The 17,019-nt window shown below is 57.5% G+C and overlaps 1 protein-coding gene across 4 annotated transcripts in view; it reads right to left on the bottom strand.

Moving 5' to 3' along the window:
* The window catches only part of Piezo1 (piezo type mechanosensitive ion channel component 1 (Er blood group)), a 62,185-nt gene that overhangs the window by 11,212 nt on the left and 33,954 nt on the right, over positions 1-17,019 (bottom strand). For all 4 annotated transcript variants that reach the window (XM_074055478.1, XM_074055479.1, XM_020173548.2 and 1 more), the window contains exons 3-22: positions 13,798-13,920; positions 12,854-12,896; positions 12,550-12,688; positions 10,210-10,372; positions 9,879-10,092; positions 9,625-9,796; positions 9,441-9,515; positions 9,237-9,324; positions 8,491-8,591; positions 7,987-8,247; positions 7,233-7,344; positions 6,971-7,149; positions 6,718-6,866; positions 6,388-6,570; positions 5,899-5,990; positions 5,576-5,736; positions 5,239-5,415; positions 4,618-4,743; positions 4,326-4,526; positions 3,459-3,663 (exon numbers count right to left, since the gene is read on the bottom strand). In XM_074055478.1, the coding sequence (XP_073911579.1) occupies positions 3,459-3,663; positions 4,326-4,526; positions 4,618-4,743; positions 5,239-5,415; positions 5,576-5,736; positions 5,899-5,990; positions 6,388-6,570; positions 6,718-6,866; positions 6,971-7,149; positions 7,233-7,344; positions 7,987-8,247; positions 8,491-8,591; positions 9,237-9,324; positions 9,441-9,515; positions 9,625-9,796; positions 9,879-10,092; positions 10,210-10,372; positions 12,550-12,688; positions 12,854-12,896; positions 13,798-13,920 (2,964 nt within the window). The remainder of the gene's footprint in view (positions 1-3,458; positions 3,664-4,325; positions 4,527-4,617; positions 4,744-5,238; positions 5,416-5,575; positions 5,737-5,898; positions 5,991-6,387; positions 6,571-6,717; positions 6,867-6,970; positions 7,150-7,232; positions 7,345-7,986; positions 8,248-8,490; positions 8,592-9,236; positions 9,325-9,440; positions 9,516-9,624; positions 9,797-9,878; positions 10,093-10,209; positions 10,373-12,549; positions 12,689-12,853; positions 12,897-13,797; positions 13,921-17,019) is intronic.

Here is a 17,019-nt window from a genome sequence, read left to right as displayed (position 1 = left end):
CACCTCATGGGAGGGGCTGGGAAGCAAGGAGCAATGTGGTGATGGAAATGCGTGTTTTGAAGGAAGAAGGTCATGCACCACTGGCCGGGAGGACAGAGGCAGTGCTACCTCAGAGCCATGAGCACACTTGTGCCGGGCCTTGGTCTCTGTAGCTCAGTCTCTCCAAAAAGAACTGGGCTTCATTGAGCAGTGGCCGACTTCAGGGCACAGGAGAGCGGGGGTGGGGAGCACAATGTGGCATGGGGGAGACCCAGAGCTCCAAAGCCGGACGATGTGAGGGACAGGGATAGAACTGAGTAGATCCCAAAGAAGAAATCAAATATCCTGACTCCACACAGACATAAATAACTGAATAAATAAAAGGGGAGAAGGGACAGCTCTTCCTTAGAAGACACCAACTAATAAATACAAAGGAGACAGGGAAACAGAAAACTGCCGTCAGAAAGCCACATGAATGACTGGTGGCGCACGCCGGTAATCCCAGCTACTCAGGGGGCAGAGATCAGGAGGATCCAGGTTCAAGGCCATCCCAGACAAACAGGTCTGCGAGACTCTATCTCAAAAAACAAAATCCATCACAAAAAAGGGCTGGTGGAGTGGCTCAAGGTGTAGGCCCTGAGTTCAAACCCCAGTACCAAAAAAAAAAAAGAAAAAAAAAAATCCACTGATGGATGTGAGACTAGAGGGAGAAAGTTCAAGGAGAAACAGGGCACTGGCATAGTCTTAAGGCATCTCCCCCATAATAAGTACAACTTATTATAAGAACACACACACACGGCACGTGGAAAAGCCTGGCCAACACCCTGGACCCGAGTGAGGAAGGTTAAGGAAAGTGGATTCCATGGGATGCTCTGAGGGTACGTCCCACCTGCGTGGAGCTGCCCAAGGTGTATAACTGGCCCAGATGATCCCACACAGAGGACACCAGTGGCCCAGTGCTGTTCAAGGTCACCAAAGACCAAGGAACCATCCAAGACAGGATGCAGTGTGGGATCCTGAGACAAGAGACACGTCCCTGGGGACCCAGATGCCCCTGTAAAGCAAGTGCTTTGGTTCCTACTTAGGACCTTCACAGCACCATGTATTTCTTCACTTCGTCCTTACGTTCTGTATGAGCCTGGTACTAAAGAAAATGGGGCAAAAATGGGATTCTGTACCACTTTGTAACTTGTACGTTTTGTTAAAAAAGCAAAACGAAAGCCAGGCACTGGCGGCTCACACCTGTAATCCTACCTACTTGGCAGGCTGAGATCGAGAGGATCAAGGTCCGAGGGCAGCCTGGGCAAATAGTTCACAAGACCCCCATCTCCAAAATAACCAGAGCAAAATGGGCGAGAGGAATGGCTCAAGTGGTAGAGCGCCTGCTAGCAAGCGTGAAGCCCTGAGTTCAAACTCTGGTCCTATCAAAAAAAAAAGGCAGCGCATAAAAGGGACAAACTACTGTCCACACAGGTGAAACCTCACAAGGAGGCTGTGGAGAGTGGATTATGAGAAGCCTCTGAGGACATTAAGCACAGCTGTACCCAATGTTCTGTAGGCTGAGTTCGGCACAGCCACGGCCACAGAATAAGGCTAAGGCGAGAATAAGATGCAGAGCAGCTGCTTTTCCTAAGATGTTTCTGCAAGCTGAGATTGGCATAGCCCCAGCCACAGAAGAGGAAAATGCAAAACAGCTGCTTTTCCTAAATTGTAGATGGCAGGTTTCTGTTGTTACAATGTCACACCCCTCTCTGAAAACTGTTGCTAAACCTCCTTGTTTACCACTGGGTATAAAAGACTCGCTGAAGGAGGACGCAGGGGAGATGCTGATGCTGCTGATGGCTGGTGTGTGTCTCTCAGCTTCCTGCACTGAGGACTCTACAGTGCAAGTCAGAGGCTTTTTGGGCTGGGAAGTTTTTGGCTTTTGGGCTTTTGCTTTTGGCTTTTTGGAAGGGGAAGGCTTTTTGATGTGGGAGGCTTTGGAAGGGAAAAGGATTGCTGAAGGGAGGATTGCTGAAGGGAAAAGGATTACTGAAGGAGAACTGCTAAAGGGGAATTGCTGAAAAGGGGTTGATAGAAAGTCTGCACCGAGAACTTTATATATAGGCTTTAGAAAAGCTAAGCTAGAGAAAAGCTAAAGAGAACATGGGACAGTGCGAGTTTAAGGAAAGAGACTTTAAAGAACAGAAAAGAAGACTTCAAAAGCAAAGTTTTAAAGAAAGACTTTAGAAGCAAGGTTTTAAAGAACTGTAAAGGAGTAAGGCCTTAAAGAATAAAGATAGAGAAAAGAAGCAGAGTAAATGAAAAGAATAATAGAGAAAAGAAGGAATGAGGCTGCTGTGCGTCTCCATCTGAGTGCCCAACACACCTGGCCCCAACTTTGTCTGTCTGTCTATCCTGTGTCCTTTCTGCATCTCCCATCGCTACCCAGTTAGCCCCAGTTAGGTTCGGTAATAAGCAGGAGTGAGAGGAAAAAGCTCGCTCCAGGAAGTGACATGCCGTGTGAACCCACTCCTAAGACATCCTGGTCAGGCAGTGGTTGCCGGGTTCTGGCGAGAGGCGCTGCCACAGGGGGCGTCTTTCCCTTCTGCGTCTTTGCGTGGTGTGGTGGACCCACGACTCTGTGCAATTGTCAATGGGGGACTGCTCGCGTGAGCCAGGCCTCACTGGATCTGGAGAGAATTCACAGACGTGTGGCTCGGGGGTTCCCAGGGCCAGATCTGAGGTGATCAAATGGTGGGAAGAAGGGCTTATGACATTCAGAAAGGCTCGCCCCGAACAGGCCAAACAGGCAAACTTGACTCTAGCTGAGGGCCACGCCAGCACCGTGTGCCCTAAGCCAGGCAGCACCACCGGAATGACATTCCTGCACACGGTGTTCACAATAGCCTGACACACCCAAAACTCAGGGCATATGACAAAGCCACCAGCCTGGCATTCCAGAAATGTCTCAAGGGATGAGAGAGGCTGGGGCAGTCAGACCAAAGGAGAAAGAGAATTGGGTGCAGTGGGCTATCGTGAGTGGCCCCATCCTGCAGGAACAGGGTCCACACTCTCAGGAGACTGCTTGAGGCGGAACTTGGGGCAAGGGTCACCACTGTGTCCTGGGGCCCAGAGAGAGAATAAAGCATTCCTTTGCTATTCTCACAACTTCTCTGAAGGTTTGGAAGGTTTCAGGACACAATTATTGGACAAAAGGAATGGAAGAAAACCACAGATGCAGAGACCTTGGAGGGTCCAGGCCGCACTCCAGAGCAATGCCACTGTGCAGGCCGTGGGCCCACAGGTAAACCTTTCTGGGGCCTAGTTGTGGACAGGATGGGCTTGCTGGGGACACGCTGTGGAGAACCAAGATAAGTCCAGGAAGGTGGAGGGGACACAAGTCACAGGCTTCCACATACCACACACACCCTCACCCAGCCGCCTGGCCCCCTCTGCCCTGCACCCTTCACTCAGACCCCAAGCTACTGCTTACTCACCGAGGCACAGGGCAGGGGGCATGCCGAGGCACAGCAGGTACTGGTAGAGGAGGAAGAGGGTGAGGAACAGGCAGTAGTTTGGCCAGAGGCGGGCAATGGCCTCCCGGTGCCGGCGGGTGAGGATGGCCACCAGCCAGCAGCCATGTAGGATCACCATGAAGTTCATACGCTGTCCGATCACGTTCACAGCCATCAGGAAGCAGATCTGGAGCAGGCAGGAGGGGAACATGGAGAAGGGATTGAGTTGATGGAAAGGGACACTTCTGGGGCTGCCCCAGGCCCACAGGCTGACACGCATGTTGTGGGGACAGAAGCCCAGGCTCACAGGTACACACGCCACCCTCCCCAGAGGACTGCAGAGGCTGGACATGTCTGTTCCGTGCTTGGGGAAACTGAGGCTTAGCGATGTGGGGCTCCATGGTAGAGTGAGATTTTTTTGGGCGGGGTGGGCAGGGCAGGTGAGTTTGAATTCAGGGCCTCATGATTGCTAGGCAGAAATTCTACCACTCGCACCACACCCCCACCCCTTGTGCTTGTTTTTTTCAAACAGGGTCCCAAGTTTCAGACAGCGATCCTTCTATTTCTGCTTCCCTGCTGGCCTGACAAGCACAGGCCACTACACCCATTTGTTGAGATGGGGGTCTTCCTATATTTTTGCCTGGGCTGGCCTCAAACCTCAATTCCCCAGATCTCTACTTTCCAAGTAGAGCAAGACTCTAAGCTCAGACACCAGCTGGCCCAGCCTCAACCTGCTTCCCTGGACGTTGTGGCAGCCCTCACTGTCCAGGGCCTCGGAGCTGCACCCCATGCCCCAGGCAGCAGTGAACCCTGCTGGGAGAGAGCCAGACACCAGACGCCCGGCCTCACCTCCAGCCCGAATTTGTAGAAGAAGAAGTTGATGAAGTACTTGAGGCAGCTGAGCAGGTCCTGGTCGAGCTGCTGGCGGGTGCCCTCGGCGCACACGGCCTGCGCAGGCAGCGAGGCCCGCTGGTGCTGCCGGCGGTAGTGCTCTTGGCGCCGGTACACCATGGCCTCGAACACCAGCAACAATAGGATCTGCAGGTGGTTCTGTAGGGGGTGGGGTTGGAGCCATTGGGGGGACCCGTAGGCTCAGGGGCCATCTGGGATGGACTGCCTGGCCACCAGCACCTCAACTCACCTGGATATAGCCCAGGTTGGGGAAGCCCTTCCGCACCCCAAACCAGTTGGCCGGGTCAACAGGGCCACGGTACAACAAAGACTGGTTGATCTCAGAGGCCTGCAGGTTGGTGCTGTTGGGGAAAGGCTGGTGGGAAGGGACAGGTGTCAGGACTCGTTTCCGGGACCCAAGGACTCAGGTTAGGACCTAGCAGGTGGACATTGGCCCTGCCTCAAGCCCATCCCACAGCTGCAGCTCTGGGTCAAGGCCAATAGTTGTCCCAGCCAGGGATTCATGGGACTGCCAGCCTTGAAGTCACCTTATGGGAGAAGAGGACCAGGTGTTTGGAAAACAGGGCAGCCACAGGCCACGGTTTAGGGAGTAGAAGTGCTCAAGGTAGAAAAGGGTCAGAGCAGAGCAAAGAAAACTCTGGGTGGAGGTTGCCAGGAAATCCTCTCCCCTCCCCAGGGCTGGCCTCATGGTCACCTCACACTAGCCCTCGCGTCCCCTGAGGAATCATTCCAGTTGGGACACGCCTCTGAGCCCAGACACCTCTGCATGGGGAGGGGGCTGTGGTCCTCCACTGTCTGAGGACACCTCCTCCAGGAACCCTTGCTCCGAGGGCCCACCCTGTGCTGGTACCTCGGTGCAGTTGCTGGAGTACTCGTGGGGGTTGACAATCTTGAGCTGGTATAACATCTTGCACACGATGACGATACAGGTCCACACAGTGGACAGGCAGGAGGCCATGGGCCGGAAGCGGGGATAGGGCAGGGCGAAGGCCCATAGCACCACCAGCAGCAGGTTCATCACCGACACCTGTCAGGGCAGGCGGACAGCAGCCAGTGGGTGGGCTGCCCAGTGCCCAGGGCTGGGCCCCATGGACAACCACAGCTGCCCACCAAGGCTGGGCCAGGAGTGACCCCAGTTCTAAAAAGGGAAAAAAGACCATGGGTGTGGCCAGGCCTGCCACACTCACCTCCTTCAGGGCCACCCAGACAGTGTATAAGGCCACCAGCTTGAAGATGTGCAGCTCCAGGAGACGCCTCACAAACACCTGCACGCAGGTGAGGACGTCCGAGAAGCTGGCCGCCAGGTCCAGCAGCCTCTCGGCCACCAGGCCCCACTTGCTGGCTGTGCCTGTGGAGGTGAGGGAGGAGTGGGTCAATGAGAAGGGTCTGAGGCTCCTGGGACTCAGGGGGAACTTTGTCAATGTCATATTGTTGGGACATGGGACAGTGGACTCCAGGCCCAGATCCTCAGCACCCTGTTTGCTACATGGGATGTGCCCCTCCCACTCACCTTCAGGGCCCTGTGTGGCCTGGTGGGGGCCATCTGTGCTCAGCCCCTCCTCCTCTTGTTGCAGCAGAGGGGTCTCGCTCACTACGTCCTGCCTGGATGAGAGTCCAGAGCCCGAGAGTCATTTCCTGTCTGTGCTCCTAGCCTCCTCTCTCCCTGGGGAGTCCCACCTGTCCTCCTGCAGCTCTGTAGTGTCCGCTACAGCTGCTAGGCCAGGTGCATGGGGCCTTCAGGCATTGCGTGGCTCCTGCCTAGCCTAAGTGGTCACTGATCCCATGACCCTTATATCACTCCTGGCCCCAGGGGGTTGTGAGAAAACAGCCAGTGTCTGTGGCCTATGGCATTCGAAGGTGGCAGCCAATGCCTTAGGTCTGTCCGAGTCCCCTGCCCTGCCTGGTTGAGGTCTTTCCGAGACTGCCAGCCAGCACCAGGAGGCACTGGCTTGGGGGCAGCAGTGGAGGTAGGCTCACTGGCCAGGGCACAGAGCCACACCTGTGAGCCCAGCGAGTGCGGCGGGCACCTGGCGGGGGCACGTGCTCCAGGTCTGTGAGCTGCATGAAGGGCCTGTGGAAGTAATGCAGCTGCAGGATGCAGGCCAGCAGGAAGAAGCCAGGGATGAGAATGCTGGAGAACAGCTCTGACACGCTGAACTGCTCCAGGCCCAGGTCTCCCAGCCTGGCAGGAGAGAGGCCCGTCAGTGCCACTGGCCAGCCAGCCCCAGGGTCCACCTGTGGCTAGGGCAGACCAGAGCCACAGGGCCCAGGGTAGGTATGAGAGAAGCCACCGCCACCCCACGGGGAGCAGCCGACAAGCCCAACTCACTGCTCGTTGGTGAAGCCAGTGAGATTGCGCCAGTATGTGGGGAAGTCCTGGAACTGGAAGGTGTACACTGCAATGAGCACCAGCATGGTGTAGGCCACCACCAGCCACCAGAACACCTGCAGCAGCTTCCGCCACAGGCTGTAATAGACCTGCAAGCAGGGGGATGGTGAGCCAGGCCGGTACTGCACACCAAGCCCCATCCCTCAGGCACCCGCAACAGGGTGGGGCACACCGAGCCCCATCCCTCAGGCACCTGGAACAGGGTGAGGCACAGCAGGAAGAGGAACATATAGACAATCTTATAAACAACCAGGCGGCCGGCAAAGCTGACCACGATGAACATGCCAGCACACACGTAGATCCAGTACTTGGCGTAGATGCCTGTGACCAGCTCCCCCAGGCTCCGGAGTAGCGTTCGTGTCTGTGTGGGCTCTGCAGGTCGAACCAGAAGGCAGGGCAATGGCCTCAGGCCTGGAAGGACCAGTGGGGGCCACCTTGCCTCTGCCTGTGCTCACCTGTGTCCGCCACGGTGACCTCCAGCAGCGCAGCGGGCGGCTTCGCCTTCTTCAACACCTTCTCCTTCACAAACTGACGCAGCAGCAGCCAGAAGGTAAGCATGTAGAGTAGCTGTGACGAGCGGGGGTGTCACCGAGGGCCCAGCCCAAGATGCAGGGCCAGGGAACCAGCACAAACCTGCCCTCGTTCATACACACAGGTTCATACAAACTCCACGGACTCACACAGATGTGCACAAGGTCACACATGAAGATGCACACGTGAACAGGTCACATATTCAGACACACGGATGTGCACGAGGTCCTAGGACCCCAGGCTCACAAATTCACGATCTTACACAGTTAGGCTCATATCTGAACAGTCACCACACATACCCGTGCACTCACACAGGCTTGCAAGTCTCACGTGCTAAGATACTTTTACCCAGGGGTCTGCAGACAGGAGCCAGACACAAAGACACAGGCCCACGAGCATGCTAACCCAGCACAAGTCACATCCATGGTGTGACGGAGCCCTGTCAGGCAGGCAGGGACATGCTGACGCCACAATGTCAGGACAATTCCATTCAGCACAATCCCAGTCAGTCACTCAACCAACACTTATTGAATAACAACTCTGGGCCTACGTGGGCCAACCAGCACTCTGTGGTTTGCTCTCCTGGAGTTTCTACACCACTAGGCAACAAACAGAATGGCCACAGGCAGAAACCCTGCCACCGCCACACAGCTCCCAGGTGTGGCAGGCGACACCTACCATGGCACCAAGGTCCAGGCAGGGGTAGCGCGTGTGCTCCAGTCCCAGCTGGCGCAGGCTGACGGGGCCCAGGGTGGTGGGCAGCTCGGGCAGCAGGTCCATGGCCCACACGTAACGCAGGCAGCAGAGGGTCAGCCCGTACAGCAGGAGGCAGGGAGAACACAGCATGGCCAACTGGTGGCGGCTCCGCACCGTCCAGATGAGGCAGGCCCAGAGCAGCAGCACAAAGGTCAGCCAGCTGTGATAGGTGATGCTCCACACCTGGGCAGCCAGGGCCAGTGGGCAGGGGCTGCACAGGCATCAGGCCCAGCTCCCCAGCCCACCAAGGTGCAAGGTCCCAGTGCGACAGCTCACACCCAGCCGTGCACTGGTGGGTGACTCCCCACCCAGCAGTCGCATATGTTTCTGGTGACCGGACTCTGGGCCTCGGTGTCGACACACAGCCCACCCCACCTCCCAGCACACCGTGGGAAATGGAGAAGGCCCCCAGGTGCAGCTCCTCACCATCATTGCGATGAGGGCACACACGTAGCTCTGGCCCATGATGAGATGGCCCAGGCCGTGCAGTGGTGACGTCTCCCTCAGCTCAGCCAGCCTGGGGCGCACTGGGGGTGGGAAAGAGGTCAGCTCCCACAGGAGGACATCTTGCAGTCCCTTCCCCCTAGCAAATGTGGCCCTAAAGTGTTGACCACAGACAATGAGCAGGGCTGGAGCAACAGGGCCTAGGGATGCTGGGCAGAAAATAAGTCTTGGCTGCCCTGGTTAGCCCCCGCTGGCCTCGCTTCACAAGACCCTGATGAAACACACAACATGACCCCAACCCCTTCCAGCTCTGTGCTACAGACTTCATATGCTTCACTTGAGGACAAATCACAAAACTGAGATCAAGGCTCCGAGTGAAAAAAGAAACGGCCAGAAAAAGTCCCCAGCCCTCTCTACGGTGCTGCAGCCCACAAAAACTCCTAGGTCAGGACCTCCAGAGCAACGGCCATCCACAGATGCTTCCCGCCCAAGGCCAAGAGGTCAGTGGACACTGGAGGCCCCAAAACTGTCCCAGGGGTCAGCCATGTGACCACAGGATGGGCCCTGGTGGCTTCAGAGGACACAGCAGGTAAGAAGGCTTCAGGGTGTACACAGGACCTGGCAGCCACCAGGGGGCATCCTTAGCCTTGCTCACAGCTGGAGATGGACCCAGGGACACACACACACGCCGGTGGGTGCCCCACGCACCACGGGGTGCCTCTACTCACGGGGACGCTGCCGGGTAGGGCTCTGGCTGGTGAGATCATGCACGATGCAGTTGTCGCTCTCAGGTTCTATGGATGTGGCCATGATGCACTGTGGAGGAGATGCAGGTGAGATGCAGGTGAGCCCGGCTGCAGCAGGCAGTTCCCAAGTTCCCCTGGCCGCCTGCTCGGCTGGGTGACCTCCCCATCCTGGGCTGCAGTACTCGCCTGGTCCTGGGGCTCCTGCTCCAGCTGGTCCAACTCCAGCTCATGCTCCTCATCCTCCCCGGCTGCTTCCTTCCTCTGCAGACGAGAGCACCAAGCTCAGCCCACACTCAGCCAAGGCCAGGAGGCACCAGGACACCTGCTTGGACCCTGGCAGCCCAAGGCTGGGTGGATGGCAGGTGCTCACCTGCTCTGAGGGGTGGCTCTTCCGGAGCTTCAGGAGAGAGGTGACTGTGTAGCAGAGAAGCAGCAGGACGCCGGGGCTCACGTAGACCGGCCAGTCGTGACTAGTGTTCAGCACCAGTGCGTTGGGGCTAGAGCAGTTGACGGGGCCCACAAAGTCCTTGAGACCAAACACCCTACCCAGAGAGAGCATGTCACTGACCACTGGCCAAGACCCAGCCACGCGGCAGAACCAATAACCTGTGTGGGAACCCTCACCTGGCCCAGATGCTGGTGGGCGGGAGCGTGGCCTGGATGAAGGACGTCTGGTAGCAGTAGAGACAGATGAGATGTCCAGCACCAAAACAGCTCACCATGACGCAGAGCGTGCTGAAGCCCAGGGGGCTGATAGGAAAGTGGCAGGCCCACCAGGTGCAGATGGCCAGGAAGAGCAGAAAGTAGACGCTGGAGAAGGCCGAGGGGTGGGCAATGCCTGTAGGGCAGGGCGCAGGTATGCCGGTCATGCCTGGCAGATGCAGCCATCGGGGAGCTCAGAGAACCCTCACAGTGACTGTCAGCCCAGGGCCCCTGCCACCTGCCCCAGGGGTACCTGCCAGCGCCAGTAGCACAATGGCCAGTGTCCGTCCGGCGGCCACCAGCAACCAGTGGGCCGTGACCCGGAACCGGGAGGCCAGCCACAGCCTGCGCTTGGGGGCTGGGGTTCTCTGCAGCCCTGGTGGGGGGTCAGCATCCACATTCCTCTGGTCATCATCCTGCCAAGGTCAGGGGAAGGTGAGGTCAGGCATGTGGCCCTGAGGCCACTGCTCCAGCCCCACCTGCCCAGCTGGGAGTGGAGGTGAGGCCTGGCCTTCTACAGCTGACCCTCCAGCAGCCACAGGCCTGTGGTGCCCTGAGCACTGGCCGTGCATCCACCTCAGCCAGCAGTCAGCTCCTTCCCCACTCAGGTTCCTAGTGAGCCCACCCCACCCCACCCCACCCCACCCCGTGCAGTCCTGTCCATGCACACAATGACAGGGCAGGCCAACTCCAGACTGTGTCAGAACACCATGACCATTGCCTCTTTATCTCCCTGTCTAGGCTGTGAGGCCCCAAAGGGCAGGGCAGCCCCCGGGAGGGAGAGCAGCACATTGCACACACACAACGTGCACTGCTTCACAGCTTATATGGCGCCTTCCTATGTGCTATACTCAGTTCCTTGGGGTTGGAACAGATCCAAAGGTGACAGGTGCTTGCTGCAAATCACAGTCAGGCAGCAAGGACCCTGTTTGCAACCTGTGGGGACTGAGTGCATGGGGGTCTCCTGGGACCTCTGCCAGCTGTTCCAGCCAGGCCCTTTCCCTGCCACCTCCAGAGGAGATGGCCACATGCAGGGGTGCAGCTATCCTCCCTGGCACTGCAGAAGGACAGAGGTGACCAACTACATGGAAGGAAGAGGAACAGTCCCTGCCTGGGGCTGCAAATGGAGACCCAACAGGATCTGTTTTTTCTGGCTCTGATGGGAGGGTTCCCAGAAAAGAGCTGTTTCCCAGACCTCAGGGAAGCCAGGGCGTGGTGGAAAAGAACACAGACTGTCGTCAGGCGCCCCAGCTCTGGCCAGTTGCTGGCAGCCTGTGTCCCCAGCTGTGCCCTTTTTGAGCAGTGTGGCCATACTCAGTGCCCAGGCTGAGTGCAGAGGCTCTGGAGCCAGATGGCCTGGACACCTCCCAGCTGCACCAGTATCCACACTGGGTAGCCTTAGGAAAGTTACTTCACCTCTCTGAGCCTAATTTCCACAGGTAAAATGCAGGATGGAGGCTGGACAGGAGAAATGTGCCCGACAGGGCCTGCCTTCTCAGGCCTCAGTGGGGTTGGGGAGACCCCAGGGAGGTGCCACTGACTTAAGCCTAGAGGTAGGGGACGTGGAGGCCAGGCCAGGAGACAGGAGTGCTAAGGGCCTGAGCATACCCCCTTTTTGAGCCTACAGAAGCTAGAGGGAGGACCGGAATTCAACATGCTTCAATGGGACCCAGCGTCCTGTTACATTCCAGAACGTGAGAGAGGCAGCCCCAGCCACACTCTGCTTGCCTTGGGACAGGAGGTGCCCCTGGGGGGACAGGGATGGAAGCTCACCCGCCCACAGCCTGGCCCCAGCCCTGGGAAACCTCCGGAGGAGAGCTGTGACGAATGAACGATTCCAGGCGTGGGAAGAACAGGGCAGCTGCTGGTGGAGAGACAGGTGCTCTGAGGCCACCCAGCCCTGACCTGCTATGCAGCCTCAGTGAGTCCCTTCCCTTTTCTGGGCAACTCTGGAAATTGAGGCCCAGGCGCCCAGCCAGTGTCAGCCGTTGACAAATGGACATTGATGCCTGTGGGCAGGGAGCTCTTATGCCAGGACACCTGGACAGTCATAAATTCTGGCCGAGCCCTGGGGGCCTACCCTGGTAGGCAGAGGCCAAGGTTGGCATGGGGTGAGAAGGCTGCACCACAGCCCTCGAGCAGGGCCCGGAGGTTGCTGAGTGTTCAGCACTGAGGCTCCAAAGCTCAGGCCACCCCAGGAGCAGCAGAGGTCCCAGGGCTGGGCCCTCTAAGTCTCCTAGCAGTGGAACTGGGCTCTGCCTCGCCTGAAAATGCAGCCCAGATTCAGGGCCTTGGCTTGGCCACGGCTTTTCAGGGGTCTGTCAGCATCGTCCGCTTGACTGATCCCTGCTATAAGACAGTTCTGTGAGCACAGACCTATCTTGGGGTCTGAAGGTGACTCTGACCAGAGCTGGAGTCCTAGAAGGAGCTCAAGGGGACAGGACCACATGGCTGGAGGAGCTCTCTCTTCCATGTTCCTCCTCATACTCAGCATATGAAATAGTCTCATAATGAAAAAGTCTACATTTGTTTAAGAAAAAACTGGAATAGTCATCACAGTAGCTAGAGAATGACCAGCCGTGTAGCCCCTCACCAGCTCCTGGGCACGCTGGCTCCTCCTGGCTTTCCTTGTGAGGCGCCCACAGAGGCCGAGGCAGATGGAGGAGACCACCAGGACACCCAGGTCAGGTGCCACCAGCCGGATGGTGTTGGGAATGTCCTTCAGATCCAGCCTGCAAAGAGCAGGGAGGGCCTATGGTCAACACAGGAGAGCAAGGCAGGGCCTGGGGGGGGAGGACAGCACCAAGAGCCCAGGGGCTGGACGCTGTCATGCATGCACAGTTCCAGGCCCATCCTCGGAACTGGGAACCCTGAGACAGCTTGCTAGGAGGTCTTACCTCGTGACCCCTATGTGTCGAGAGACAGTCTCCCAGGGGCTGCCTGCAGAGAGAGGTGGAGAACCTGGTCAGACAAAGTGCCGTGACTGATCTCAGGGATGACTGGAAATGCTGACAGGGAAACAGAGTCCTAGCTGAAGAGACACAGACCACCTGGACAGCCCATTGGCCCTGAGTGGCAGGACAGGGACTCTTAGCCCAGCTGGGCACGTGCAGCCAGGTGGGGCTAGAAGTGGTCCAAGAAGCTGGGCTGTCTGAGCACATCAGCCCCAGCCTGTGTGGGAGTTGCTGGGAGTCGGCCAGAGTGAGGAGCCTGGTCTCCGAGCCACCACTACTCAGTGCTGTGAGGCTCTTGACTTCTCTCCTGGCCTCCATTTCTAAACAGTAGGACGGTGATCACAGGGATGAGGGTAAGGACATGGGGTGGTGCTCCCCGGCCTGCATGGCAGAGCAAGATGCCAAGGTGGCAGAGGCTCGGACCCCAGAGCTTCCCTCGTGAAGCCTGGTGCTGCCATTAGCCCCTGTCTAGCTGGGGACAGGTGGCAGCTGGAGACACTGTCCACAGGTGAAAGGACATGGAGTGCTAAGGATAGGTGAGACCAGAACCTCTGGCGCCACTCAGGCCTCTGGCTAAGCCCAGCAGGCCAGGACACTGGGAAGATCAGGGCTGCTCCAAAGCTTGGACATCCAAGGCCTGGCTGTGCCTGGCCCAGCTCCACTGACCACATTATCACCTAGGTCATCTGGGTCAGACATAAATTGTGGCCGGGCACTCAGGGGCAGCCCATATTAGGCAAAGCCTGGGTGAAGCTGGTGGCCTGATAAGCTGGGGTGACCTCCCTAAGAAGACCCGAGGTCCTGAGGGGCCATGCTGGCTTCTCTTCTCCACCCCAGGACTGCTGTCCCCAGGTGCCCCTTCCCTGCCCTGCCCCTTGGCAACTCACAGCTTGGCCCCAGTAGCTGGTCCAGGTGGGGCATGGTATGAAGGCATATCTGGAAGACCAGGTGGGCCACCAGGAAGAGAAGGCTGAGGCAGAGCAAGGCACGGAGGAGGCGGCCTGTGTGACCTATGGCAGGGTGGGCAGAGGTGAGATTGGGGAGTGGGAGAAGACCAGCCAGTGGCAGTTTGTCTGAGCTAACAGTCCCCAGCCTGGCCATGGTCCATCCATGTGGCCTGAGACACATACCCAGCACCAACACAGGGTCCAGGCAGGAGGGCCAGCCCCAAAGCATCTAAACCATGGCCAGCATCTTCCAGGAAATGACTGATACAATGACAAGAGTGACCCTTATGGTACTGGCTCCATCCCAGGACTGTCTTAAACTCTCTCGGACCACCATTGTTCCTAGCAGCCCTGTGAGGTGGGCTCCGACATGACCCTAACTTATAGATGAGGACACAGGCACAAGAGAGGGGAAATGAGTGGCCCCGGAGCACTCAGTGAGAGATCGGCAGAGCCTACCCACCACAGCTCACGCCTGCCTGCTGCTGCCTGGGCCTCCCTCCTTCCTGGGACGTCACAGAGGTGACAGGGCCCGGCACAAATAGGCAAAGGCCTGTGGGCTTGGGAGAGAGACACAACTGAACTTTTTCATTTATCCAGCAAATATCTATGTCACTGTTGGGTCCTGCAGAAGTGAAGAAGAAACAAACCCCTGTGATCTCAGCACCCGGGAGGCTGAGGCAGGAGGGTTGAAGTTTAAAAACAACTCAGGCATCTTATTGAGACCCTGTCTCAAAATAAAAAATTTTAAAAAGGAGCTGCACCAGTGGCTCACTCCTGTAATCCTACATAGGAGGCTGAGATCAACAAGATCATGGTTCAAGGTGAGACCAGGCAAATAGTTCAGAAACTCCATCTCCAAACTGGCCAGCACAAAATGGACTAGTGGTGTGGCTCCAAGAACTAGAGCACCTGCTTTGCAAGCATGAAGCCCTGAGTTCAAACCTCAATCCCAAATAAAAAAGACGAGGTGGAGTGCAGTGGCTCATACCTATAATCCCAGCTATGTGGGAGGCATACATAGGAGGATTGTGAAATCCAAGTCAGCCTGGGCAAAAACACAAGACCCTATCTGAAAAATAAAGTGAAGCCTAAAGGGCTGGGGGTGTGGCTGAAGTGGAAGAGTACAAGTGCGAAGCCCCAAGTTCAAACACCTGCACCACCAAAAAATGGAGGGGGAGTGGTTGGGAGAAGGGAGGAGAAATAATGAACCAGAAGCTCCACCTGCAGTGACAGTGCATCTGCCCTGTGTACAGATGGAAGTTAAGGTACAGAGCAGGGGACACCCAGGAAGGGGGCCTGGCAGTGGGTCTGCCTTAAGACAAGTGGACAGCCAGTGGCTCCTGATAGAGGCACTGGAGGGCGGAGATGTTCCCTGTACCAGGAAGCATGTGGACTCATGACCAAAACCCAGTCCCAGGCCCCGCTGTACCCAGAGCCTCACAGATCCGGTTTCACTCACTCATCACCTCATGGGGGAGAAGCTGAGGCCACAGAGCCACGGGGTGCTGAGCACAGGCGGCGGGTGTGGGTGTGGCTGTGCCCGGCAGGGATGTGTTCACAGCCAGGGCACCCTGAGGCTCTGCTCCCGGCCACCCCGGCTCCTCTGGACTCAGTCCACCCACAGGGAGGCCTTTGGATGCAGAGACGGGACAGGCAGCTTAAGGCCATGGTTAGGGAGGGCTTGGGGCCCTGGCCTCACCTCTGCTCCCTGACAGTGGTGGCCAGCTCACACCTGGACAGGGCCGAGACGAGCCTCCAGGTCCTCACCCTGATTGCAGCTGCCCACTGTATGAGCCCAGACCACCCAGCCAACAAGGCCACCATGGCCAGAGGACAGGACAGCAGAGCAGCATGGCTCTCTCACTAGAACAGCCAGGAAGTCAGGCGCTCCTCTCTCCCCAGGTGCTGGCACTCTCAGAGCCAGCATCTGCTTTGTGTCTATCTCTCAGGCATGGTCAATTTGATGCACAAACTCAGAATTAGCCTGAGTTTAGGGCTGAACTGTGGAAACCCACACCTTTGATCTCTCCTGATAGGCCCCACCCCAGGAAGCCACACCCAGCCACACTGCACGCCCAGCCAGGTGTCTCCCTATCACTGCCCAAGTGAGCCTCTCTCAGGCTCTGGAGAGCAGGCTCTGCAACCCACCTGTGCCCTGAGTGTCCCCCAATCCCCTGCATGGGACAGGGTGTCACATGACATACGGGGAGATGGTCTGCAGCTCCGACACCAGGGCCTGGAAGGTTGGGCAGGCATGGGGCACCAGCAGCCTCTAAGCGGGGTGCAGGGTGCAGCTGGTACCCACCAGAGGAGCTGGAAATGAGGACCCTGCAGACTCCAAGTTAGCCGTCCTTACCACCAGTGCCAGGAAGAGCAGGTACTGTTAGCAGATTTGTGAGCCAGAAGCAGAGGCTGGCTGGGGTCTTCAAGGCCCCTGGCTGTGACTGCTGGGACAGCACTATCAGCCCTTTCTCCTAGGACTCAACTGCCACTCGCCCAGCTGCAAACGGATCAGCGTTTACTGCAGAAACACAAGTCTCCACCCAATGGAACCTGGTCCCACTGAGGTGACTGTCACACTGTGAGAACTTAGGGCAAGGTTGGGACAGACCTGGCTGGGGGTCAGAGATGGCATCTCCTCCCAGGGGAGGTGGCACCAGCCAGATGAGGTGGACATTCAGCAGTGGAGGGTAGGGAATAGCGTTGTGCAAAGGTCCTGTAGTAGAAGGAGGGCAGTGGGGTGTCTGAGCTGTACCTGGCACAGCCAGTGGGTCACAGTGGGGGCTGGGAGTGGGGTGGGGGCACCACAGCCCCTCTTGCTGCTGTATGGGCCCCAGTGCAGTGGGAGCCATCAGGCGGGTAGGAGGTAGCTCAGTGGTGGCAGGCCCTACAGAATGACTCCAACAAGGAGAGAGTGGGATGGGGGAAGAACGTGTTTCTCAGCTAAGGTTCTCTCCTTCTGACAACAAGCTGGATGGGAGTCCTGCTCAGCCCCCATGCCTGCACTTAAGGATCAGCCTCCTGACCCTCACCAGACACCCATGAGGTGGTTGCTAGTCCCCCCTCCCACATCTTACAAATGGGCAGACTGAGGCTCAGAGCACTAAATGAGCATTTCCACTGCTCAGGTGTTACCCGCCCGCCCCCCGCCCACACACA

This window comes from Castor canadensis, chromosome 15, assembly GCF_047511655.1.
Source record: "Castor canadensis chromosome 15, mCasCan1.hap1v2, whole genome shotgun sequence".
In the NCBI taxonomy this organism is placed as follows: Eukaryota; Metazoa; Chordata; class Mammalia; order Rodentia; family Castoridae; genus Castor; species Castor canadensis.
This window is presented reverse-complemented; position numbering and strand designations above follow the sequence as displayed.